The 27815-nt window shown below is 36.2% G+C and overlaps 1 protein-coding gene and 1 long non-coding RNA gene across 2 annotated transcripts; both read left to right on the top strand.

The window, feature by feature from the left end:
- Positions 1 to 63: 63 nt before the first annotated feature.
- FBXO36 (F-box protein 36) lies at positions 64 to 27658 on the top strand. The gene is made up of 4 exons (XM_074877637.1): positions 64 to 367; positions 19676 to 19784; positions 22130 to 22302; positions 26181 to 27658. The coding sequence occupies exons 1-4, from the start codon at positions 272 to 274 to the stop codon at positions 26370 to 26372; spliced, it is 570 nt and encodes a 189-aa protein (XP_074733738.1). The 5' UTR covers positions 64 to 271; the 3' UTR covers positions 26373 to 27658.
- LOC141947035 (uncharacterized) lies at positions 397 to 10812 on the top strand. The gene is made up of 3 exons (XR_012630006.1): positions 397 to 698; positions 8266 to 8336; positions 8480 to 10812. It is a non-coding gene; the product is annotated as an uncharacterized LOC141947035 (long non-coding RNA).
- Positions 27659 to 27815: the final 157 nt, after the last annotated feature.

The raw sequence follows: 27815 nt of genomic DNA, 5'->3' as shown, positions 1-27815 counted from the left end.
GGGGTCGGCGTTCGGCGGCCAGTATCCCTCCGCCGGGGTCGTCACCCCTGGGTCCGCGCAAGTGTCTCCCCTCGGGTGAGGGCGGGGGGCGCGGGAGGGGGGCGGAGCCGGCGGGGGAGCGGGGCTCTGCCGGCGGCGGGGGCGAAGACCCTGCCCGGCCACCGCGGTGCCGCCGGCCCTGCTCCTTTAAGAGGGGGCTGGGCTCCCGGTGACCCCGCGTGATGTCCGCCTCTTCCTGGTTGCCATAGACACCGCCTTCCAGCGTCCCAAAATGGCGTCGCTGCTGCGGGAGGAGGTGTTCGAGGTGCGCGGGCAGGCCCCAGCCCCCAGCAAGGACCTCTGCCAGCTGCTCGTCACCCGGCGGGAGGTGGGTGCTGGGCCGCCCGCGGGAGGGGAGCGGTGTCTGCCCCGCCCTTCTCTTCCTCTCCTCTTGCAGTGGCCCTTTCTTCCTCCGGCCGGGAAGGAAGGCAGCTGGGGCCTGCCCCCGGCTTCAGAGGTAGCAGCGGCTGTAGTGAGGGTCCGGCCTTGGGGAAGGGCTGATGAGGAATGGAGGCACTGGCAGCGCCATGCCGGGGAAGCGCGGGGGTCACCTATTAACACCGCTAGGTAGCGACCCGGGAGGCGCCATCAGTAAGGGCTGCAGGTTTGGCCTCTTGAAGGCTGGGAACGCCTTACTGCAGCCTTGGGATGTGGTGTCGGTAAGTAGCTGGGGACCAGGTAAGGATTTGCTACCAAAAAGTATTGTTTCGTAGCACAGGTGAAAGCGTGTCTGGATGAGGGGCCTCTGTGTGCCGGAGATTCCTTTTACCTAGAGTATTGCAAGCCTGTTGGAAGGGGCTCTGGGTGAGGACCAGAGGAAGGGGGGGAAAAAACGTCCTTCAAAACAGCGTTAGTAGCCTTGCAAAGAAGCATATGCGCATCTGTGATTTTTGTAACTGTAAACCAAACTTAAATCTACTCTCAGAAGTGCCTCACAAATAATGAGATGCTAACATTTAAAGTAAACAAATAGCAAATCCTTAAGTAATGTTACAGTATTTCTCCTAAGGAAAGACAAGTTTAGCTGCGCTCTCAGAGTAACTAGTCTTAAGGTGCAGGGAAATAATAGTCTAACATCTCATTCCAGGAAATTAAAATTAAACTGCCCATCTGGGAATGGGAAGACCATGTATATTTTCCATATGGTACCTGAAAGTGTTTAGGTGTCTTGCCTTATGGCTGTGTACATAACTGGTCTTCTGATCAGGGAGATAAGCAATGGTAAATATCCTGGAAGAGATTTTTTTTTTTAAATCTCTTTTGAAATATGCTGCAAAATGTGCTATATGAACATTTTTCAGAATAATCTAATAGTAATCATCAATGAGGAATATTTGACAGTGAATGAATGAGATTTTAAAAATCTGATTATGTTTGTAAGGTTATGAAATAAAAATACAAACCTATATTTTGTTTCATTTGGACCTCTGACTTCATGTGTATAAAAGATGAACATAGATGCTTGTCTCAGGCTGGACATATTGATACAGAAGTTGTGAAGTTTAAAAAATTCTTCCGAGAAGCTTTTAAAATGTTTCGCGGGAACAAAACACCAATATATTTTGAAACTAGGAGGAAGTTTTTGTTTTATTTTCCCAAACTAAACCAAAATAATGAACATAGTTTCTTCCAGGGATGAGGGAATTGTCAGGTTTGTAACCGAGAAATTAGAGGGAGGGGGAGGTGACAAACTGAAGTTCAGCTGCGATTCCAAATTATCTGTGTTCTGTATATTATATGCTGTTCTTCTGGTCTCTCTGGTGCTAAGATTTTCTTTTTAAATCACCAGTGTCTTTAGCAGTTTCAAAAGGTGTTTTGGTTTCATTCTCCTCAAAAAAATTGTTTTAAGGTAGAAGTGACAAGGCAGCCTTAGGGAGCTTTGAGTTCCACCAGAATTGAGAGTCATTACACTGCTGCACAGTAGCTGGGAAATATGTGCTTATCTGTACCTGAAGTCTTCTAATGGGCCAGTCCCATTGACCTCATGGGAATCATATCAGTGCCATGCTTCTTTGTGGACTATGTAATTGGGTATTACAGAGTTTTTTACCATTCATTTTTGCACTGGTATAATACAAATAAGATGTTCCATATTATTATTATCCTCATTTTTTTTTGGTTCTTATATCAGTTTCCTGTCAAACACTTCAGGTACCTATTTTTGGTTTTGTTTTCAGCTGCCCAAATATATCCTTAAAACAAACCAAAGCCAGTTAACGTAAACTGTGCAAAAGACTTTGTAACTGTCAGTGGAAGTTAAGGTAAAATTATTCTGTAAATGTTTATTGTACAAAAGCATTACTAGGAAGTTAGTGTCATTGAAAAAGAGCTGGTTTGGATTATTTGAAAAACTTGGTTTTGATTTTATGATGGTAAGATCGTTTGAGCATGATACAGTGAACACTGGAATATATCACTATGTCCTCTGCAGCTGATGTATCTGATTCCAGCAAAACTTTGCAATTCAATCACATTTGAATTCACTATTGCTGAAAGCAACTAACTTCACATAAGTAATCTCTACAGCTTTAACTGCTGTACATGTAAAACTTCTGGATGCTAGTTAGCCTTTCTGCAGGAGGCTATGGGATCTCCTGAGAAGAGATCTGTGTCAAAAATAGTAACTGAAAGTATAGTCATCACTGACATGCCAAGTTATGTATCATGTAAAACATATTTAGCCATACTGTGTTAGCATCTAGGAAGCCTAGTTGTTGGTTCGTGTTTCCAGTATGCTATTTTGCAGTCTCCTAATAAATAATAGTTACTGCCTGAAAGACCTTACAGTCTAAGCCTCCAACCTGGCACATAGTTACATGAATGCTGAAATTTGCTGCTTTGAATACTCCCATTCTTCAAAATCAGTGGTTTAAAAACATCCGTTGTTTTTCTTTAAAAACGAAAAGGGAGTTTGTGGCTGCATGGTTCCATATTTCTGTGCTTGCTGCCTTACTTTGAATGGTGTACTTGGGCTTTACATGAGCAGTAAATTCAACTCCTTCAGGATGAAGTTATTAATTTACCAAGCATGTCTTATACAGCTCCAGAGTGTGTGTGTCTGTGGTCATGGCCAGGATTTCCAGGTATCAGCTGACTATCAAGTCAAACTGTCATAGAACCAGAAATTCTGTACAAATACAGAAGTCTTAAGAGTGTTAGGGCAAGAAATTTAGTTGGACAAGGAAGCCGTATCTGGGGGGAAAAGCAAGTCCATGGCAGCAGGCTTTGTTTTCAAACAAGTCATGTGAAATGTCTGTGGCTTTTGTTTAGCTTTTCCCCTCATTCTAGGGAATTTACAACTTCCATCATGCGACCTGATATGCTAGGGATGTGTTCCAGAAGGCATTTTTGAAGTCTGCTACTGCCTCAAGATCAGTACAGTAGGCCCAAACTATTGTATCTTATAACTAAAAATAAATGAACTGAAATTGCTGTAAACTAAAAGAAAGGCCATCTCTGAGACCAGAGTTAAGCATACACTAAGTTTGCTGAAGCTAAGTATAGGACAATAGTAAAATAAAGAGGACAAGACAAACCAAAAATATACCTAGAAGTATGATACCACAGGGGCACACATCCTCAGCTGTAAGTACGTGAATTATTACTGCAAAAACAAATTGGAAAACATTTATTTATTACTTTCAGTGTTGGCAATTGTTATAACAGCAAGGTGTACTTCAGCACGCTTGTTTGTATTTAACTCAGATCTAGAGAAACTAGGACACCTGAAAAAAGGAAAGCAGGGCCTACTGCAGACAAAAGCAGAGGCTACTTTGAACTCTTCTAACCAATCAAATGCAACACTAGTTGGATGAAAAAAAAAATAGCTAGAAATACCCCCACTTGTCTCTATGGATGTATTTGAGTCAAAAATATGACAAGGACACCCTGATGGTAACTTTTCATTTTGCAACAAGAGACAGCTTCCATCCCAGATACAAATTCAAGTTCAGTTACATTTTAAAATTAGAGCCATTAATTAGGACTTTATAAACAAAGGTATTGACTACTAAGGAGTAAGCATGCACTTCCATTGAGACGTTAGGAATGGAAGATTACCAACTAGTTACTGCATAAGCTACTTCAAGGAGGAAGCATAAGGAGAAGGGGAAAAGCCTTGTAACTCATTGCAAGTAACTCTTCTAAAAAGTAGACTGTATACAGGTACAGATGCATAAGTGAGTATTCACAGAATACAGTTCCACCAGTTGGATTGTGTAGGAGAGATCTTTTGAACCATCAGTGAAAAGAATTTTTTTTCAAGTAGCTATTTTAAGGCTGCAATCATAAGTTAACAAATGCAGGGAAACTATCCCACATATTTCCCCTGTGTGGGCACCTGCCAGTCCTGCTGCAGAAATATAAGATTGAAAGAGATGACTTGAGGTCATCAAGTCCTAGTCCGTGCTATTTCATCCAGCCACATAATAGATCTCCATCGCATAAATGGGACTTGATGTGTTTCAAAGGTAGTGAGGCTTTTTTGCCTTGCTACTTTACACAGAACAACTGCTGCAGATCATAACTTCTCTGATGGTTAGTAATGCAGATATACAGACTAATTTACAGTTTATTTTGTGCATGGATATCTTTTAGCTTGAATGTTGCCCTTGTGTGTAGGTAGCAATGTTATAGATGTGTGTATACACATATATATAAAAAGTTATATATATTTAATAAATATGCTCTCTTGATAGGGTTTGTTTTTTCAGTCTCACCTTGTGAAACAGGCTCTCTACTTCCTTGTCACTTCAGTATCTTTTCTGCTGCATTTTTTCCCATTAGAACTTTTTTTCTTAATAAGTCTTATGAGTGCTATGTGTAAAGGCATTGTTACTTCTCTGTCTTCTGGAAAATCCTGTGTGATTTAAATTTTAGGTTTATATTTAACTTTCTCTACCAAAATCATATTAGTGACTCTTGATCGTCCTTTCATCAGTTGTTATTCCAATGTCTTTCTCCTCTGTCAATTTTCAAGTTACAACCTTTTGGTTTGTGGCAGAAATTATTTCTAAACGAATGACTTTGCCATTTGTACTCTTCAATATCTTTTTTTTTATTATCATTATTTTTTTATTCCCCCTCCAGGAGTGCTTTGAGCTGTTATGAAGGAGAAGTTGGTGTACATGTCAGGATAAACGTACCAAATAGAAAAAACATGCTTGGCCATAAAATGTGTACTAGGAATCCTGCTAGAATTCATGGGAACGGCAGATAGTTTTTGGTTTGTGTGAGTGCATGTAACATTACATAGAATGGGAACCTCTTTGTCTCAAGACTGACATCAAGGATGGCAACTTGTTTAACATATGTCTTTCCATCTACCTTTCACTGTACATGTTTTTCAATCACTCTTGAAATGCCAAATTAATATTTGATATGCCAGTTATAATTTGGCGAGGTTTGTCACAAACAACAATACATGTTATCTGTTTGTACAAAGCAAGCAATAAATCATATGGCTTTCAACATAAGATGACTTGAGATAGCCGCACAAATAACCTTTCAAAATAAAATTTCTCATAAATTGTTTAACAGATGATAAGTAAAGGTTTTGCAAATTGTGAGAGGAATCCAGATGGTGGAGTAGTATAGAAAAGGTTGGTCTCTCATTTTGGTCGAACAAGGGATATAGACACACACACACCCCCCCAAAAAAAAAGTCTGGTGCTTATCTGCTTATAGGACAGGCTGATAACTAGAAAGATGAGGCTGTTAACAAAAGAAACATAATGGGAAAATGATCCACTCAACATGTAATTAATACTAGCATCTGTCACCATTTAATGAATGCTGCCCTAATCAGAGGATTTTGTCATGTTAGTAAAATGTTTCGCTACTTACCCGTAAAAGGCAGTCATCATATGTATGCAAAACTATCATCATTCTGTGCAATATTCCACATATGATCTGCTCATATAAAGATCAGGGTAACTGAATTTTACCAAATATGTAACTGCAGAATTGTATGTTTTGTCAGAGATCAGCAGCTAGATTCTCTAACAAATGTGTACAGGACATCTAGATGAGCAAATAGTGTAAGTAAGTAGGCAAACAGTTCTGATGACTCTTCTTGGTTTTTACCCATCATTGCTCCTATTTAGTGTTCATTTCTACATGTTCAATCAGTTTCTGATTAAATCATATATATTCTGAGCATAGCATATTATTTTGGATACTGAGAATTACAATATTTTCTTAAAAGATCCTGTAATTAATTGGTTTAATTTAAAAAATAAAGTTGTTTTCTGGCTTTTTCAGTTGTAAGTAAAAATTCTGAACTTAAATCTTAAAACACATTTTTAAACATTCCATTTAAAATATTTCATGTCAGATCTCTATAAACCCTAAATTTAAAAAAAAAAAAAAAAGGCAACTTATCATTTTCAATAAAATTTCCATTTTAGGAGACGTTAATAAGTGATTGTTTTACTGCTTGTGGGCTGGTTGTTTCTCAGTTGTGAGTACCTTCAGGCTCTACCGAAACCTGCAAGGATAGTTACTTCATTATGAAAATGGTACTATAAATTAACAAAGTATTGCTTTTGTATCTTGGGCTTGTTTTTAAGTCTTAATGATGACACTTGATATATAACCTATTTGATTGGCACAAGATGCCATTTGAAGTGCTTCAACCAGATGGATTGGGGGGAAAAAAAAATTAACAGATGTTACTATAGTAATTAAGCTGACATTAATTTTGTGTTATATGAAACATTTTTTTTTCCAAGATAACTCTGATTTTAAGTAAAGATCTGTTGGAGATGAACCTTTTTCAAAGTCATACTATTTTATTTGCATTTGAAACCTGAAGGATGCCACACCAGTTGTTGCCTAGCTGGACCAATTCTATTCAAGTCTCTTCTTTGACATTTCAAAGGGAGAATTTGAGTTCTTAACAAACAAAAAGAGCACAGAAATTTCTATAAAGGGAGTTTAAAAAATGATTGTTTTGTTATGAGGTATTTGTGTAGAGTAATATTATATTTGTATATATTATGTAATTGCATAAAACTATCAACTCTTCATTGTTGTCTTAAATTAGAATTATTTCAAGCACAGTTTGATGACTTAAGGAGGAGGAAGCCATTTTGTTCCAGCTCAGGAAATGATCTATTATGCTGAAAAAGTGTATTTCCAAAATAATTGAACACTTTTATGGTAATGGTATCACACAGTATTAAGCAATTATTATCAGGAGAATGTTTGTTAAACCTACAATACATAGGGAAATCTTTGCTTTTTCACTGTCTCTAATTCAGCTATCTAAGTAAACAGTAGAGCTGCTTGGAAAATAGAAATAGTTTCTCTGGGGAAATAATGCTGTGTTGGAAAAACATGAATATTGTTGTCAGATGTTTCTGTCCAAAGCTAAAATATGTTGGTTTAGTAATGTTGGGATGTTGTGTTATAGTTTGGATACCTGATAGTATCTCTCACTTCTTCCATAACGCCACCTCTGGATGTATGCGGTTGCTAGTTCTTATCCATAAGGTTTTGGGGAAGATTGGGGAATTCTTTGGTCATGCTGCAGTACTGAAGATGTAATCCTGCAAAAGTACCCAACTGAAATAGGAAAATTTTGACTTTAACAACTGATATGCAATTTGTGATGTGTTGCAGTAGCAATTTGGCATTTCAGGACTTTCCTTATTGGTGGATCAAGGTTCCTCTGCAGAAGCACATACAGCAATATAAGTGGTGGGTTTTTTCCTTCTCAGAAGACTCAATTCTCTAGTTGAGTTGTTGCTTTCTTTTCTTTCCCCATGAACATTATGAAATGCTTAACCCCGTGAAATATTAATTTATGAATTTGAAATTAGAGACACAACTAATATTGAGTCTTTAAGTGGTTATTACTTGTGAAGTTCAGTTGGTTGTGAGCCTATGATAATTCAGTACTGTCATGTGAGCTTACAAAATTCCTTTTTCAACAGTGGTTGAGCTGTTTTTTGAAGATGCATTGGAATATTCTCATATCAATTTCAATTAATGTTAAAGATAATAAAGTAATTTTAGTTAATTTAGTTAACTGCTATTAATCAGGTTTTCTGTATCACTGGTAGCCTAGAGATGAATTTTTTCTTTTGTCTAGGCTGGTTTTTGTCCACTTATAACTAGTCTTTAGTATACAGAACAGCAGTACCACACTGAATTGCAGTGTTTAAGCTCCCATTTTATTTTACATTTTATGCATGGCTTTAATATTTGTGGCTTTCTTCAAAGGTGTCATGCTCGATCTAGTTCTACTTGCCAAGAATGATTTTCAGGTCATGAAGGTGTAGTAGTTTCTCAAGGTAAGCAATCACCACTATCTTCTGCTTAATTAAGTAAATGTTTCCTACTGTACCTGAGTGTCTGTTGTTTACATGTTCATTACTGTCAGTGCTTGTTCTTCCAGAGAAAGATTCAGTTATATTCTTCACTTGCCTTACTGTAGGTAGTACATCCCTTATCCCTGTTGCTCTCTGTCTTGGGAAACCTCAGGAGTAAATCTACTTTTGTGTTACCAAAGGTAAGTTTGTGTTCCTATCTGTCTTGTTTTCTTTCTTCCTGATTCGAGTTAGGAAAATAATTATTTCTTTTTTTATTAACCAAGAGCAGTTTTTCTTATTTCATTTTCCACATACACAACAGCATTCATCATGAAGAACCATCAGATATGTTTGCTTGAGTAGGTGTACCATATATTTATACTTTTTTCATTTATCAAAAATCAATTAAATGCACTCAGTAATGTGTTCAAGGGAAGGAAGAAAGAAAAAAGAGTAGAAGGCAAAGCTAGAAAAAGATCAGTTTTTTTTATCTCAAGGTGTGCTAGGCTATGAAAGGTCTTATCTAAATATGCACCAGTGTAAATTAAAATTTGTTTTTAAACAAACTTGCTAAAGCTCATGTAAACTGCTCTGTGGATGCTTATTGTAAAGATTTACTTGATTTTTATTAGGTATAAACTAAATCAATTTGTGTTAAACTGAAATAAGCCCAAATTAAACCAAAGTAAAAGTGCCTGCAGCTTTTGGATGGACTTCTTTAAATTAGATTAAACTTGTGCACTGGATGCAACTAGTGTAAATGTCATTTGTTGGATGAAACCTGAATTAGACAAATTATCTGGAGAAGTGTAGTAACTAGAAGAAAGAACACGAGTGCACAGTAAAATGATCAAAATGATTTGTCAAAAAAGGCAAAACGATTTTGTAGAAGCAGACACCTAGGAGAGTGTTTGAAGCTAGAGGATGATAGCGAATGGTGTGGAAGGAATGACAACAAATGGGGATTGCAGGGAAGAGAAGCTGTGTGGCTGGAAAGCTTCAAAAGAGCAAGCCGATACTTGTGACAGAAAATGCCATGTATGTTTTTAATATGCATGCACATCAAATTATCATGACAACTGATAATGAAAGGATAGATTTCGGCATTCACTAAATTGGTGCTGCAGCTGAATTGTGCAGTTGTTCCCTCCTGTGCAGTTTACAATGAGACTGAAACCTACAGGTAACAAGTGTTAAGTTTAATGTAAAGCAAGTAGTTAAAACTGGACTGGACAAAATTAGTGTTTGAAAAAACAGAAATTAAAAAAAACTTTTCAGAGGCCATTTATAGTACTGAGTTGACAACTGATAGAAAAAAAAAAAAAGGCATACTTGTCACCACAGCTTTTTCTGAAAACTGGAGACATGGGTAGGAATCAAGTATATCAGAATGCCTCCATGAAGTGATGGATTCTTTAGTGTTCCTGTTATTTGATCAGGTGGAATTCAAGCTGTAAATAGACAGCAAGGGAACTCTGAAAAACACATTGAGAGTTAATCTGTTCTGAAAAATTGTGATGAGATTTTAGGGGGCTGTGCAATAGATGTTTCTCAAAATTTAGAGTAAGAGACATCAGTGCTGAAAGTGAGCTGACCATGTAAGAATACAGGAAAACAGTTTTAAGCAGGTATTAGATTAGACTGGTTGCAGATACATACAAATCAGGGTGATAAGAAGTATCCAAGAAGGGAGCAGTGTGGGATGACTGAACTAAGAGTTCATCTGAAATAAAAAGGATTGCCAGTTATGTTCACATACCCTGCTAAAGGAGATGCAGATTGCCTGGAAAAGGGCTTTCCATTGTAACACTACTGTATTTTAGGACTTTTTATACACATAGCAGGAAGTCTGACTGTTCTGGTTTTTGTGGGTGTTTTACTCTAATGAAGAAAAAGAAAAAAAGAAGAAATTTAAAGCATAGACTAAACCTGAAATTGCGACCAGGAGACCTTGAAGCTGAAGTAAGGAGGACAAAACTAAAAGAAATGGTTTTAAATGAGACCTGTCAGTGTCTTATCCATCTAGAAAGGAATGTTATGTCTTGCACTTAGCTAGCATCCTTTGTTCTGTTAAATAGTGGAATAATCTCTTTGTGGTAGTCTTATCTAGGTCTGCCTGTTTAATCACATTAATAAATGGCAAGTATCATGCTTATAATTGAAGACTCTGATCCTCAAGAGTAATTTTTTATTCCCTCTGATAGTGTTGCTTTCCCCTCAGCAAATATCTCCCTCCCTTCTGCATTGTCTTTCACTCTTCTGCTCTTGTATTGTTTCCTCTGATCTGTGTGCACAAGTCTGTATAAAAATAGAAGTTAGCCTCCAAAGCACCAGTGCTGTAAGCATCTGTAATAAAGATCTTTAGCTTTTTTTTTTTTGGTTTATTTTCTTGCCTTTATTTTTTTTCTTCCCTGCAAGCTCTGAGAAAACCAAGGAGGAAAGATACTAATATAGGAATAAACCAGGTATGTAACTGAGAGGAAGTGAAGAGATCACGGCAAGGCAGCAGATTTCTTGTTCAAACATAACTACTGCATTCCCCAAAGGAAAAGACAATTATTTTTTCCAAGCTTTTTATTCCATCTTCCTCCTGTATTTTACTAAAATGTTTTTCAGATACTTTAAGTGGAAGCCTTTGGTAGTCATGCACACATGTGCATGCAGAGCTAATCCCTTAGTTTAAGTGGGTTGATGTTTCAGAGTGAAGCGGGGGAAAAATGAACAGCTTCATAGTTGCTACATATGAAATTTTGGGGTTGTGACATTTCTTTTCCATGCACTTGAAATATTTGTTAATAACAACTCACAAAACAGTTTGGATTGACACCAGGAAATCATCTTTCTTTCCATATGCCATTGTCTTTACAGCTGTACTGTACTGCAGTCACTGGGGTTTTTTGTTTGCTAACTAAATTGTTTTATCTTGTTGTTAATAGTGATTTTTTTCTTTTCCTTCAGAACCAAAGCAGAAAGGTTTGGTTTAATTTCAGTTTGCTGAACTCTTGCACTGTTCCACCCAGATGTGGTTCATTTTTTGTTCTTACTCCTAGAAAGATTTCCTTCAAAGATGTCTGGGAACCCTAAATAAATGAAGGCTTTATTAGTTGCATTAACTGTTGATAGTCCTTTGTGCTGCCATATCCTATGGAGCAGGTCAAAACACACACCCACCCTCCACCACCACCCCCATCCCAAAACCAGTGTAGTTCATTCTGCCAGGCTGCATTTGCTAGTGAACACTGTTCACATTCTTGCATATTAACTAAATCAAGACTCTCAAAATAATCTCCTTTCACCAGTCATAGCAAAGTAACAGTTTTAATTGCAAATGTTCAAAATCAAGCAGAAAAATAAAGGCTGTATTTAAAAAATAAAAAAAAAATAAAAAGGTCAAAGCAGTCATAACAACTCTGTTTTCTTCCATACTTCCATCTCTCTGATTAAAAACTTCAAATCACACAACCCCTCCTGAATCCACATTTCATCAAGACCGTAGAAAAAGCGCTATATATTGTAATAGTTATGAAAGAGTTTGTGGAGCTTGTAATTAAGACTACTGGATGTTTGTTAAAGAAAACAGTTGCAATGGAAGTAGCACAGTTGGTTGGTTATATTCAGCAAGTTCTACGGGCTAGAGAGATATTATTACTTTCTAGATCTTTCCAAAGAAACATGCAGATCTGCAGTTCATAAGTGTTGTACCTTAACAGCATTATGTGACTATTCCTCACTGCCTTGAGATTCACGCTAAAAGTAATTTAAGTAGGTCTTAAGTTTTAAGTGTATTATAAATGTGCTAGTTTTAACTCACATGTATTCTATATGCTTCAATAAACTGAAGAGTTTTATGATGTGAATTTCAGTATATCAAGACAAAGTAATGGTGATCTTTGAAGATGGTAATTTAATCCAGATAAACCAGTCTTCTCTTTAAATTGTTGCTAACTCACAAGAATTAATTTTTTTCTGCAAATATTGACATCCATATTTATATACACTTGTGTTTATTGATTACTATCTAAACGTTAGTGCTGATTATTTTTTTAACAGAGATCTGTTATAAATGGCAGGAGGCACAGATATATACAAGTAACAGGACTGATGCTACTTAATTAGTCAGAGGACAGGTGGGACATTGTCCCGGAGTAGCTGGTCAGAAAGTAAAAGAATATTTAAAAAGTGACTGTAGAGCAGCAATAAAAGCTTGCCTGCTCAGTAGCCTAGCACAGTTGGAGACTTACTTTAATTGGTGAACATATTAAGTCTTTCTATTGATGTCGTGTGGAAGAAGAGTGGTCTTGCTGATTATGTTATCCCCTTCAGTTACAACTATTTTCACAGCAATATCCATTGGGAAAAGCAGAGTTAAATATTACTATATTGATTTACTCTTCTTAATTGTGTCCTTCTACCTGTCTCATACAGTATTGTTTTTTCTCTGAACATCTTGCAAGACTCACCAGTATGTCCATTCTGTAATAGCGGAATGATCAGGTTGAGGAGCTGGATCTAGCGCCATGATGTGTTATAAGGAGACTTCTATTATTCTGTTTTTCATTGGTAAATGAACACATTATTTAATCAGATATGAGTGTTAATCACTTTCAGGACAGTACTGGTGAAGTTGTATGATGTGGAGCTACTAGTTTAGTGCAAGCATTAAACATCTAAAGTGTTTAGATAAATATTTTAGCAGTAGCTAATACAAGACATTTTGTCTTGTATTAAGCTACTCATGTTTATGATCTTAAAACCCAATTATTAAATTCAGCTGACTCTCTGTTGTTGCTTAGAAGATAAAGATGGAAGCTATCCATCTTCAATAGCAATGAGTGATTACAACTGCTTTTCAGCTCTTACATTTATTACAGCAACCCAAAATCTCCAAAATAAGAGACTTAAAAACATATATTAAAAGTTTTGTTTGGTTTTTGTGTTAATCTCAGTCTTAATGGAATAAGGAAGCTAGAAATGGCAGGTTTTCCTGGTGGACAGTGAATTCATTGTGAATTCTTATTTTTACACTCTAGGTCAAGCTAAACGTCATAAGGTAATGATGGTGTAAAGTAGGCCACCCATCCTTATCCTCTGCTGGCTCTTCTTCATATCCTTGTATTTACAAAGGACTGAAATAACGAGCTGAACGTTTACTTTATATCCATACATGCTACACAAGCATAGTTAGACAAAAGTTTGAGTTTTCAGGTAAGTGTCCTCAGGTCATCATACTTGCCAAAAAGCTCCATGCAACATCATAGCAGGGCTCTGAAAAAATCAATAGTAGGCCACAAAAGAGAAACCTCAGTGTTCACAGATTGAGGTGCTGATGGAATTTTGTAAAACTGGCAAAAGATGCCTCTCTGGCAAGGCTTAGGTTCTGCTGCAAAAAAAACGCCTTAGTGCAAGTAATGGATATGAAAGAGCTGCTTATCTTTGCAAGATTTTTGTGTAGCCATCATTAACGAACTTAAACATGAGAGTGACTGCCATTTTCTTTCGTGTAGAGACAGTGAGGCAATTATTAGGAAAAAAAGTTTCTGTGTAACTGTGCGAAGATCATGTTATGAATATTTGGTAATATTTGTTAAATGTCATCTCTGTAACTATTAATTTCTTTAACTGTTTCACAACATCTTGTGAGATACCTTTATGTTGCTTGTTATGCTGTATGAATGCACAGTGGCAATATTTATTTAAACAAAGGGTATCTTTTCATTGCCAAGAATCTAACTGGGTTTAGGGACAAGAGGGAAAAAGGAGAATTAACGGATTCTTCAGTTCCACAAGATCTGCATTCTTGCTTTTAAGTTAATCACAATGTGCCATTAGTAGCCTTACATGAAACAATTGCCCATGTGTGTTACTGTTCTTCAAAGGCTTATCCCACAGGGATAAAAATAGCATTTGCTTTAGCAGCATCAGTGTCAATGCATAAGGATAGCCTCACTCTACCTCTTTATAAAGTTATTTAACATTTTATTTTAGTTCTTTTGCAAATACCTGTGCATTGTTGGTGCTACTTGGTTCCATAGTTTAGATATAATATGTGGTTGCCTCTTCTTGATGAAAAGTGAATAAAATTTTAAGGTACCTATTTTGCATTTTTTGAAGTGACTTAGAAGCCTACTTCACCTAGAATGAGCATAGCTCTGTCTGAGCCTAAAGATTTCTATTGTCCTATTCAAATTTTCCTTTATTATTTAGGCAGTCAAAGCTGTAGTGTGGATGTAGCTGCAACTGCATGAAAAACTTTACAGTACTATAGTATCAGCCTCTCAATTAGATGCAGCTATGTTAGAATGAAAGTAGAAAAATCTATGACAGGAGGAGTGCTTTTTCATAAGTAAAATTGCGTCTGCACTAGCAGGGACTGGAAAGATGAAGGAAGCAGGTAAGCTGGTAGTTTTCACTGCGCTAATTAATTTCAGAATTTTAAAAAGATACCTAGTGAAGGCATTTGACTTATTCATGGCTTGGAAATTGAATTTAGGTTTACAAACTCTTAGACAACAGATTAGCTGATACTGGCTTCAAGCAATCAATTAACTGAAAGATATTTAGGCATAGAGATCATAGCTTTAGAAAAATCTCTCTTATAGTTATCTCCTTGAAGATGTTTCAGTAATGCTGATATTTATTCCACTTTTTTGTAAATATTTATGTGAGGGTGAAATGGGTGATTTCGATACTGGAAATAGATGACTTCTACACTGAGGTGCATGAAAATTTAATGCTTTAAAAATAATAGATTTATTTGAAATTGTAGCAAAAATGCAACAATATTCTGCAAGAGAAAATGAGATAAAAATGAGGGACAGAAGCATTTGAATACAATTACTGATTGAATTACTGATTGAAATCAATTAGTAAGGCGACATAAATTTTTATAGTTTCCTCCAATCCACAAAACCTATCCAGAAGCAGATATTTATTTTTTTAAAAAATCTGTGGAAAAGTAGTAGAATATAGGATAAAACAGTCTGGGAGAAGGGATTTAGTAGAGGTAAAGTCACTATGACTGAGAATGTGACTGCTTTTTTCAGTAGAAGACGCAATAGCTCCTCACTGCACAGGGAAATGAGAGCTTGGACTACAGTGACAAATCCAAGGCCAAAAAGAAGACTGGGGATTTAGGTTATTCACCTGAGACAGAGGACAATATTTCAGTCTAGATCTCCTCAATTTCAGCAAGCACTGTTTTCTACATTCTGGAGTCACCTTTCTCCTCTAACGAATGTTTAACTATTTAAAGTAGAACAACCTAAGGGAAAAATAGGGAAATTAATCTCCGAATAACCTGTAATCTGAGAAATTACATTTTGAGTTACTAGTTTTAAGCAAAGCAGAAAGCTGAGTCTGGAGAAGTTTGAAATCCTAAAAATGTATATTGGAGAAGAAAACGGTTTCTCACATGTGCCTTTATAACAGGGCATTCACACCGTGAATTCACACACTCATTATACAATATGAGTCTGTCATGTGAGACTTGTCTCTAGTTTTGATAACTTCCGAAATAGATTAAATTAAGGGAGGGTTGAGCCCAGCAACCTTAAAAGACAGCTCACCATATGACAAAATTCAAATATTATTTTCTCATACAATATAGATAGTACTGTGTTTCTGGTAATCTAAATCCAGATTAATTTTGACAATAGATATTTCCTAAATAGTTTATTTCTTGCTAATTTTCACATAAGTAATGTAGTAGTTTTATTTGTTAAAAAAATTGCTATGACTTTTTTATCTGAAGCCTTGGCTGGTTGCTGCAGTTTAGATTTGGTTCTGCTCATCCTTTCCTCTTGCTTTTTTTCATGAAGAAATACCAGTGGATTAAGCAATGTGGTAGTGAATTGCTTTAACACTTGCACCTCCAAATAACATCAAGAATGAAATGTGTCCATGGTAACCAGGATGCACTTATAATCTTTCCATTCTTCATCTTTTTAATCTATGCAAAAAGTATAGGTATTGCAAAATCTATGCAATATTTTTCTTTGAAACAACTGTGTGCTAACAGATTGCCAAGGTAACTGTAGTTTGCCCTGAATATTTGTACATCAGGAAGTGCTATTGACAGTTTGTTCCACTGTAAATCAAAGAATAGTGTTGAGAAAATACACAGTGGCATTTTATATTATACTTGAATATTTTACTTTTTGTGTGCCTCTGCGCATTGGCCTGATCTTCCCTTTCTGGCAGATAGGTCTGTGCTTCCTAGTATAACAATTAGGAAGAGGAGAGATTATTGAAATATGTATTTCTGTAATTTTTTTAAGCTTTTGAAGTTAGTATTAAAATCCTTTGGAGTTTATAATTGTACAACAATACTACTAGAAAGTAAATTTTTTTTAACGATGTTAAAACATCTACTGTAATTGCTTTAAAAATAGGACAGAGGTATTTAATTTGTAGAGTATTGACTTAGTGTTCCATTTTAGGGTTGGTTGGATTGTGTAAAGATGTTATTCAAGAGTCTGCACAGACATATGCACACTCTAGTATTTGGATTAAATATGTTCTTGTACACCTGTGTATACATAAACTTATATTATAAATAAATACACTCATACCCACAAAATACTGAACAAAAAATATGTAGAATACTTACTGTGAAAACTTTGTCTTGCTTATACCAGTGCAGAATTTGGGCAAGCATCTGCAATCTCTATACACTTAATTTCATTGTCTGTATACCCCAGGCTGAAAAGTATTTATTTTATAATGAATCACAACACATTGTAATTTGTTGTGCAGCATAGTTCTGCTTTTTTAAGAATTAAGACTTCTAAATTTGTGTATAGTTAAATCTATAAGGTTGTACAGAAAATTAATCTGAAGAATGTTTTTAGGTATTAAAGTTCAAAAGTTGAAAAGCAACAGTCATCATTAATCATTTTTGGTAAGTGTTTTTGGGGGCAGGTGGCTATTTTCTTTTTCAGTTACACTTGGCATTCCATTTCCATGCCAAGAAATGGGAGTTTTTTTGTTGGGTGGGGTTTTTTTTAAGAAACGTCATTTCCAACAGTAACATGAAAAGGCCAAGAGAAAGCATATTAACCAGGTTTCTTTTCTCCTTTAACAGTGATATTTTTTTTTTCCCTATAATATACAGTATTCTTGCATACCCTTTTGAATTTTCCGTATTCTCACCTCCTGTTCACAAATAAGAATGGAAGTAGCCTTATGTGCTGATTCTCCCTGCGTTGCTAGAGATAAAAAGAGCTTTTGGAAGTGCAGTACAGCATTCACTGTCCTATTATCCCTGCAGTGGGCTACAAACATACTAATTCTAAAGCCTTCCCAGGTAGTTAAGATCATCACTGAAACAGAGTGACAAGTGGTTTATAATCTCTATTGCATTGTATTCTCATATTACCACTAATATATTAAGTGTTGTTATTTTAGTAATGTGGCGGTCTATACTGTGCCTGTATGTTACAGAAATGTTAATTCTGCTATTATAAAATGTTTCAGGGGTGTACTTTTCCATATATTAAATTCTAGAATGCAAAATGGATGAATGGGATTTTTTTCCCTTCAAAGAGGCAACTGTTTCACTGCAAAGGAATAAAGATTGTGTGTGTCATTGTAAAATAAGATGAACTTATGCAACTGAGTAGGATGTTTTTTCTTTCATTCACATAATAAGGGTTATTTTATAGAGTATTGCAGATATGTCTGAGTTAATTGAAGCTATTTTGTATGTATGCTATCAGAAATATGATTTAGTAATTCTGATTACCCCCTATAATGATATTAGCCACAATAAACATCAAAATAATAAATTTTAGCTGACTGTATTTAACATTCCAATGTAGATGTTAAGCCTTTATTCAAACTTACTTACTGTTACTGTATACAAGATGTCAACAGGATACCAGCAAGACTTGAAAAATACAGAAATGATTGGTGTGGGCCTGCGTTAGCAGATTGCCTGGAATCTGAGCTTTCATTTGAAAATTAATGATGAAAGTTAATGCAACTCATTAGGAGTCAAAAATACTTAATTCTCAACTCTAAAATCTTCACTTTGACACTGAAATACCAGAGACATCTAAAGTTAAATTTCATGTTGACAGATGTAAACCACTGTTGCCAGAACTAAGATTTGTAATAGTAAATTTAACTCTGTGCTCTCAGTCAGTATATGTGAGTAGTTTTCTGTGGCTTCTTGACAGTTAACTCGAGGCTTGCTTTTAATGTTCCTTTTCTACGTGCCAGTAGAAAAAATAACTCTATGGAGTGTATTTTTTTATATATACACGTGTGTGTGTTTATAAGTGTATACCTCACTAGTATTCTCATTTGTCAGTTTTATTGCTCAGTGTGTCAGGAATTCACCTGTACATGTAACAATGTGTACAATCCTCACTTTTCTCAATGAAATGGAAAGAAATAAAACAGATTAATATTAGTAAGATTGCAAGATTTATGTTTTTTTAACCTTGCCTACAACAGCAACTGAATCCTACTTCTGGATTGGAGCGTGATCTTTGCTAGCAACTGGTGTGAAGGAAGAGACGTGATTCTGACTTTCCTCTTCTTGTAGACCCAGCTGTGACAGCAACAAAACAAAAGCCAATATTAAAAGCTGACACACAGTTCAAGCACATATGTAATGTTTTAAGAGAACTCTGGGGAAATTACTGATAGCCAGGGCTGCCTGTTCTCCATCATTTCATAGCTACATAATTTACTATTCATATTAATCTTTTGTCTCAGTTGCATGCTTTGTAGTGCAGGCTTCTTTTTCTGACTCTGAAAATTTGAGTTGAATGTGTACTTCTGGAGAGCTTTTTGCAGAGTTTTCAGACAGTCTCTGCTGACCTTTTAACTGTCGTGTTAGTTTTGATTTTAACAAAATGTTTAAATGACGGTTTAACTTCTAATACTGCCACTTTTGAATGCCTGAGCAGTTGAATGGGTATTTCTACTTAACCACATCATTTAATGCCTGATGAATTGTATTTCTGCAACTAAATGAAAAACAAAAAGAGAATGTTTATAGTTTTGCAAGTTGATATGTCATTAAACATGTTTTAATTTTTAGGAATAATTTTTATGCAGGGGTTGAGTACATTTTCTTTGTGTGTAAAAATATTTCACACTTGTCTAGGTGCATTATGGGGTGTTTATTGTCCTTTGAAGCATGTTGTAGTGCTGCTGGTAGTGTAACCATGGTCTGATCTCTTATGATAACTTTGTTTTGGGAATGTAGTAATATTTACACAACCAGAGTCCTGAATCTTAGCAATGTATTTATCTCATGGTACCTGATATTCATTTCTTCTTTTTTTCTTTTTCTTCTTCCACAATTGTAGGTAATTTTCAGGTGGTGGAAAATCTCACTTAGGAATGAATTTCGTGAATCAAGACCTGGAGAAATTAAAGAATCCCAGGAGGACTTTTTGGATGATTCATCTCTTCATAGTAAGATGACAATAATAATGACAAATTTGCTGTGGCATATAATTGAATAATCTAGCAATAGTGATCTGTAATAACTTTCATGAAAGATGTGATTGCTTTGGCTAACAGGCTTTTTTGTATGAATTTATTAATTAATGCATGGATACTGGAAAAACAAAAAGATATAACAGTAAATATAAATACATGATAAATCCCAGCAACATTGATATTTTTATTATAAAACAATGACAGAGGTATTAGTAACAAAAATAGGCCAGAAAGCAATATTTTTATTGCAAACAATTCAGTCCTTATGTGTGCCAGCACATTTGTTTTTATGGCCATGTCATGAGCTACCTAGATTCCCAATCTGATTTAACGTAAGTAACACCAACTGCAACAGGTACTTGGGATTATGCAAGTGCAACATAACTTTAAGAGCATACAGCCAGAAAAAGAAAAGTAGTGAGGACACCACTAAATAAACCTCAAAATGTAGAATTATAGAGCTGTTTTACAACCTGGTGCTGATAGACTGGCTGCTGAGAACACCTGAAGTAATTATTCTTTTTCCCAAAATTCCATGGGACTATGTGTCCCAAGTAGTTATTGCTTTGCATCTTCTTACAATCTTGGTTCTCAGTAATGGATTAGTTTTAAGAGATGTCATGTCAAAAGGTATGGTTGGTCATGGCTCACAGAGGAAACAGTCTCCTGAAAATACTAAGCCAAAGACATATTAATTCAGCAACTGCAGCAAATAACTGAGGTCTGAGCAATGACCTGGTCTGAAAATTGAGACTGGATTGAGATCTGAGGCTTTTGTAGCCCAAGAGACTAGGTAGCACTCAAACACCTTGCATTGGTGAGATTTTATTTTTTTTTTCCAATAAGCTGTTCTTGTATTCTGATTATGTACAGTGTCATGGTTTAAACCTAGCTGGCAGCCAAATGCCACACAGCTGCTCACTCGCCCTCTGCCGTCCTTGGGGAATAGGGGAGAGAATTGGAAGGTTAAGGAGACTCATAGGTTGAGATAAAAACAATTTAATAATTAAAATAAAATAATTATAATAGTAATCATAGAAAATACAAATGAGTAATGCACAATATGATTTCCCACCACCTGCTGACCAATGCCCAGCCTGTTCCCAGCTAGCAATCCCAGAGAAAAGAGAATCCTGAAACCACAATCCCAGAAGTGAGAGTGAGCTTTCCAATCAACCTTCATCTATATACTGACCATGATGTTGTATGATAAGGAATATTCCATTGGCCAATTTGGGTCTGTTGCATTGGCTGTGCTCCCTCCCAGTTTCTTTTGTACCTGTGCTCTAGCAGGACATGTGAAGTTGAAAAGTCCTTGATTTCTTAGCAAAAACTAAAAACAGCAGTACATTATCAACATTCTTTTCATATCAAATCCCATACTGAATCCGAAACACAGCACTATTCTAGCTACTAAGAAGGGGGAAAAAAAAAAACAAAACAAAACACTCTCCTAGCTAAAACCAGGACAGGACAGACAAAAAAAAATTTAGTTACAGATGTGACTTCGTATTTGTCCTATTTTTATGATGAACTTGAAAGATGTCATTTACAAATTAAGTCCTGTTTTCCTCATCAGCATCTTTAGTAGACATCACCTTAGTTACACCTAGGCAGAGGAGGTCTGCTTTCCCAAGTATATGAATCTCAGGTGGCAGGGGAGAGGGTAAAACTTCCCTCAAGAGAATATGCCTGTTTTCAAGAGTAAACCTGAGTGTATCTTCATTTAGGGTCTGAAATAAGATCCACAATTTCATTCTAGTGGTTTAACTGTACCTACATAAGAAGCAGAACTACAGGGACTCTTTATGTCAGAGCCATCATTGTTTTCCCCAAAGCATACAACTGAAGTACTTTTTTCAGTTGTTTTTACTAACCTCCTCCTGAGTAAATAGCACAGTCTTTATGTAAATTAGTCTATATGTATGTGGAAAAGTGGACAAAATGTATCTGGACAAGTTTCAGTTCAGCTTTGCTACTGTTTTTAACATTCCTTAGCTGAGACAAGAGTTTGCTGTATACTAGACAATGTACAGTTCTTTAACTAAAGCCTTGTTTTACTGTGCAGGCTTCCTGGATGTCACTAGCAGCTCTTAAGATGAATTGAAATACTATAAATTAGTAATGTTCAATGTAAGATACTACATGTTCTTTTTTCTAGAAAATATTTAAAAAAGAGCTGAATTTTTTGATTTTTTTTTTTAATTTATTTTTTAAGATTTATCTGAATAATGTGGGATTATTGGGAAGAAATTTCAGGCTTTTACAAATCTGTCTCTTGGGGTTTGGCTTTGTGTTTGTTCTTTTTCTTATCACAGTTCAGATTGCTATAGTGTTTGGTGCCAAAGTCCTGGAACATGTCCTCAATCTGTGCCGAGGTAACTATGACTTCCTGGAACGGCTTCCTGTCCCATTGGTCCTGTACATCATTTCCTTTCTGGAGCTTGAAGATATTGCCAGGCTTTCTCAAGTTTCACGCAGATTTGAAATGGTAAAAAAACAATTTAAAAATATATATAAATTGTTTTAAAACTGTTAGCTTTGCTTTGCAGCATGTTGGATTTGATTCATCTTACATTTAACATAATCATCAATCTGTCTGCTTAAAGTTTGAGGCAATAAATTAATCATCTGAACAACTGAATGGGTGCAATAAAAACTAGATCTTAGAAAGGCTGTTAGAGAGACTGTGCTTATCCTACAAACTTTTTTGCATATAATAAACACAGTGATCCAGATAATCCCATTGTGACCCATGGCTGGGTGTTATGCACTACTTCCAGGATTAAGTATTTGAAATGTAAAATCTATGCTTTGCATTATGGTTTGTATTATTGTAATGTCTAGAAACTTCAACCACGGCCCAGGATCCCCTTATGCTAGACTCATTAACAATCAAAAAAATCATTGCCATTCCTAGAGAGTTTACATTCTAAATCTTTCACAAAAGACAGGAGCACAAGGAAAGAGGAGGGTTTTTTCAAGATTTTTGTAGATGTCACAGCAAGGAGCTGAGAGAAACACAGGAGAAGAAAGAGATGACATTATGCGTGCTTACTAGGAAGCTCTTTCCAGCTATCAGGAAAGTATGGGAAATAGTATGAACATGTTGAATTGAAACTTGAAGAGTTAATAACAGAAGTTGCCACTATTGGCTGATTGGAACTAAGGATAGCCTCTAAAGGGTGCTGAATGAGGGGTAACAAATAGGAAAGGCTAGCCCTAAAGTCCCAGGAGAATGAGGCCACTCTGTTGGTGCAGAAAGAGCAAAGCCATAGGATCACTTAGGCTGTGTCTGAGAGGCCTTTGAGAGGTCATCTATCCCAACTTCCTGGTCTGTGCAGGGTCAGGTAATTGGAGGGATAGAAAGATAGTATGTTCAGAGCTGTGATCTGGGAAGCTTTCTTTTGTGGGTCTGAATACCTCAAAACTGCATTTTCTATCCCAGTCAGAGCCTGAGAACAGGCTGCTGCAGTAACTCGGGTAGGGGGAGAAAAGGATTTTGGCTTATGAAAAATAGGAAGAGAAGCATATTAAAAAGAAAAATAACTTGATTCTTATCCCCAGGGGTGCCGTAGGAGCCTAGAATGAAGCCTGTCAAGTTATGGGTTGTACGGTTACTGAAAACATAAGTAATGGTGAGACCTTAGGAGGAAGATAAAAACAGGTTTAGTCATCTTGACTCTGATGTGACAGCTTGATACTCTCTGAAAGACTTGAGAGAGACAGATTAACCTTTTAGTTTGGAGAACAGGACATGTCTCTGGTACAGAGTACATCTCCAAATTGTATCAGGATGAGATTACTCACAGGGTTTGTATTATTTTGAGTCTGTGGCCCAAGATTTCAAGAAAAGTTCTGAGGAGGAATGCTGTCAGTTCAAGAGGACATGGCTGTACTACTGTTCCTGTGGTGTGGCTACAAAGACATAGGTGCTTTAGCGAGAGTGAGTTCAAGTGAGCAGAAGGAATAGGAGATACTGTAAAGAGAGCACAGGAGAAAATGGCAAGATAGCAAAATACAGCATGTCATGAATTTAGAGATGAAGGGCAGATAGAAGTAGATAAGCTTGCTGAGTTCTGAGCTTTATTTCAGTTTGAAGATAAAATAGTTGATACTGTGACTGGGAAACAAGCAGTAGGGGATGAAAGAATAAAAACAAGTAAAAGAGAAGAAGAGAATGGATAGAAGGGCGGTCAGGAAATTATTAGTGTATTTGGAATCCATCTGTTGTTTGCAGAGTGTGAGTGGAGTAGGATGAGGTACTGTGGAGGGCAGTAAACTTTTAATGTTTAACACAAAGCCTTGGGTATTTTGAAGTTTAAGAAAATAGTAGGAAGAACTAAGTTTCATAATAATAAAATAAGGTTTTGGCACAATGAAATAACTTATTACAACTAGTAATGTCATATTCTCTTTCTCTTCAGCAGTATTTTTAAGGAATTAAAAATTTGACCCAATAGTATGAGTTTTCATTTCCAGACTAATTTATACGCTGGAATGTTGCTCTCTGCAGAATAATAAAATAGCATATTCAGATTTTCAAGTCGGGGAAAATAGAACAGTCTCTGCACTTAGGATTGAGAAGTGGAGTGTGAAAGTCTCCGTCCCGTCCCGTGAAATGCATCCTCGTAGGCTGAACTGAACAGGTATCTTCGTTGGTTACCCAAAGCATGGCATTTCTCTGACTCTGTAATTCTGAGCATAAATTTGGCTCTCCGGAGTATTCAGATGCTTTCAATATAAGTTTCAATTATTTTAGATTTTCACTAGGTACTATTTTTAAGTATTGTGAAAGAAGCTCCATCTCAAAAGAAACAAAATACAGGAGCACTGTGTGAGTTTTCCAAATACTTTTTCATCAGACTGCTCTATTGTGATCTCTGCAAACACAAGCTCAGGATAGGATTCATTTAGCTTATTTTGTGCAAGGTCTTTAGATAGGCAAAATAAAACTACAAAAACACCGCTTTCTGTGAGCTCCAGGAGGCTGCTCCCGCCAGAGGGAGCCCGGTCCCCAACGCAAGAGTGAACCGGGTGGCAGCGGCTGCCCCGCTGTCCCGTTGTTTATTCGGATTTACAGAAGGGAAGACCCATTTGTTTTTACGCAACTCAGAAGCCATTGGCACGAAGGGAAAACCACAATAATGATAGTGATTATCGGTTTTATTTCCGTATTTTTTTTTAATAGAACACTGTATTTGGAAATACAAATATATGATACTAAAAACCAGTCTCCATATTTTTAACTTAAAGGTGTCCATTTTTCATAGTAACAGCAGAATGGCAAGAGAGTGAGAGCAAGCAGAAATTTAAAGAAAACTTTAAACATGCATATCCTTTATTTCAGGACGTCTACAACAACTCTGCACCAATAATCCCTGCTTTTCCTTTGCTAAAATATCCTAGCATGTTGTGTGGGCCTGCACTATGATCACTCTCACAAGAACAAAAATAGGACCACACATACTCTGATACAGCTTTGCTGTAGTCAGTGAATTAAATAGTTTAAGGTATCCAGCTACATCAGCAGTATGTAACAGAAGTTATACTGGCATTTTTGCTTTTCTGTTTCTGTTACTACTTGTGAGAGACATACCAGCCACTTGCATTGGAGTAATCTAGTACAACTCCGCTCAAGTCCCTGCAATTACACCTTCAGAAAAGTGGAACATTTGGAGGAAGGATCAATGTTACTATGCTCTAGTATCATTTACTGATGTACAATGGCACTATCTTCCTAATTCTTTTTTTCGTGATGATTCTGTCATCTAACAGATTACCTCATTTTTCTTCCTGTTTATAATATTTTCATCTGATTCTGTTGATGGAGTCATTCTGAAAGACGGAAGCATCTCCTGGGAAACAGGCTTAATCCTTACAGTGCTTCTGAAAGCTTCCTAAAATTGCATTTCTGTTCTAAGTCCAAAGGCAGTTTGCTTCTTTTACTTACCTTGAAAACACATTTTTATCTGTGATGCAATTTCTACATCCTGACAAGTTCTTTGGCATCATCTTACATAGCTTCACTAATTTCAGCGGGGCTGTATGAATTACATACCAGGAGAGTATGTGGCATTACAGCTGCTTTTAGCGTGGCAGAAAGGCCTCTGATATCATACCAAAAGAAGCTTCTCAAATTTTTCAAAGAACATGCAATATCTTGCGTTGGCAACGCTGGGCAAAACTTCCACTGATGTCATTGTGAGTTTTAACTAATAGTGTCTTTCAAGGTAAGTGGGCAGCTTTCACTGCAAGTGACCTTCGTACAAGGTATCTCAGTTGTCTAAACACATCTTGTGTAGTAAAATGATCAGCAATGAGTAAGCCAAATTGTGATTTTAAGCCTCTACTTTATCTTCCAACTAGATATGTAACAGTAATGCGCTATGGGAAAATATTGTGCAGAACTTGTGTGACACAATTACACCTGAAATGAAAGAACTTGCATGGGAAATGGGCTGGAAACAATTCTTCTTTACAAACAGACTTCAGCTGCAGCTGCAGCTCCGAAGGAGGAGACAGAAACAAGATGCTCAGAACAAAAAACTAACTGAATAAAGATGCATTTTTCATTGAAGCAATTGTTGTAAAGTGTGAATTTACTGTTTATCAGGTCAGACTCACTGACTTCTCTTCTTTACAATGGAAAGCAGATTATTTTAAGGATTGAAAGAGGGAAAACAAAGTATGTCTTACTAGGAGCAACATGTAAATAATACAATGTTTAATATGTTGGACATCCTGAAATTGTATTATAGTTAGCATCATAACAGTTACTAGCAATAGAAGAGGTTGTGGCTTCTTTGTACTTCTTCATTCTGACTTCTCTATTTTGTATATATGCTATACATGTTCCATGTCTTACATCAGATGCTATGGCATTGTCATTATTACCTTTATAGAAAACCATCTGTCATTTCCTACTACAAAAATTGCTGATGAATGCTGACATTTTTACTGTCCACCATGATAAATTTGCAGTGTTTATAAGCAAATAACATGTAGCTGGTTCCGGCGTTTGATGTGTGTTAAAATGTTTTTAAATTAATTATCTAAACTTCAAGCAAATAGTAATTTTGTCACCAAGAAGAAACTTCTTTGGTGAATGAGGGTGTGGATCAAATTATCATCTTCGTCTTGGACAATCCATCAAAATCATTTTTGAGGCACTGCCAGAATGGTATAAGGGCAAAATTTTTCTTTGACGTTGCTGATGAACAATGGAAGTCAATTAGTTTCAAAAGTTCCTGCAAGTTGCATATTTGATAAGAGACATTTGCTATCTTACCAGACTGTAACAATGGTTACTTAAGAGTGTTGTAAGATGAAGGCAGTTTTCACTCACAACTGACTTGCTCCAACAATCAACTTCAGTAATTAAGAGGCCAAATATTACTACTCTGAAAGTACCAGTTGATTCATTTACCATTGACTCGACTTAGGACCTGAATGTTAAAAAAAGTGGTTTCGGTATTTGGATATAATAGTGTAATATTCCAAGAGTGTATTAGGTTTACAATTTTTTAACATGTCAAGTATTAAACTTGAATTTTATAAATTGATTAAAAACTATGAATACAGGGTTCTTATTCTTTCTTTATGAAGTAGTATATTAATTCTTAAAAGATATTTGCTAATTTAGATTATTTTGTTCTACAACTATATACCAATATTCTTGAAGCATTTGGTGACTGCAGATCTTCAGACAGAAGAAACTTTTAGTATATTCTTTCCTCTTTGTGACTGTTTCCTTTTAGGACAACAACAAATACAAATTTCATTATGTGCATAAAATACTGTATTCATAAAATTTGTTCTGTGTAATAAAACACTATAAAATGTAATTTTGCTTTAGAGAAATTATTTTAAGAATTATTTTAAGTATGTGAGCAGAGCTACTGAACAACAGACCCTCTTTTCTCACTTTCTGTCAATTTACCACCAATGAATTTTTTTCTTAGCTTGTACTTTCATAACAGATTTAGGCAGTTTCAGGTTAGG

This window comes from Strix uralensis, chromosome 9 (assembly GCF_047716275.1).
Source record: "Strix uralensis isolate ZFMK-TIS-50842 chromosome 9, bStrUra1, whole genome shotgun sequence".
NCBI classification, from domain to species: domain Eukaryota; kingdom Metazoa; phylum Chordata; class Aves; order Strigiformes; family Strigidae; genus Strix; species Strix uralensis.
The sequence above is the reverse complement of the archived record's forward strand: the minus strand, read 5'-3'. Positions and strand labels throughout refer to the sequence as shown.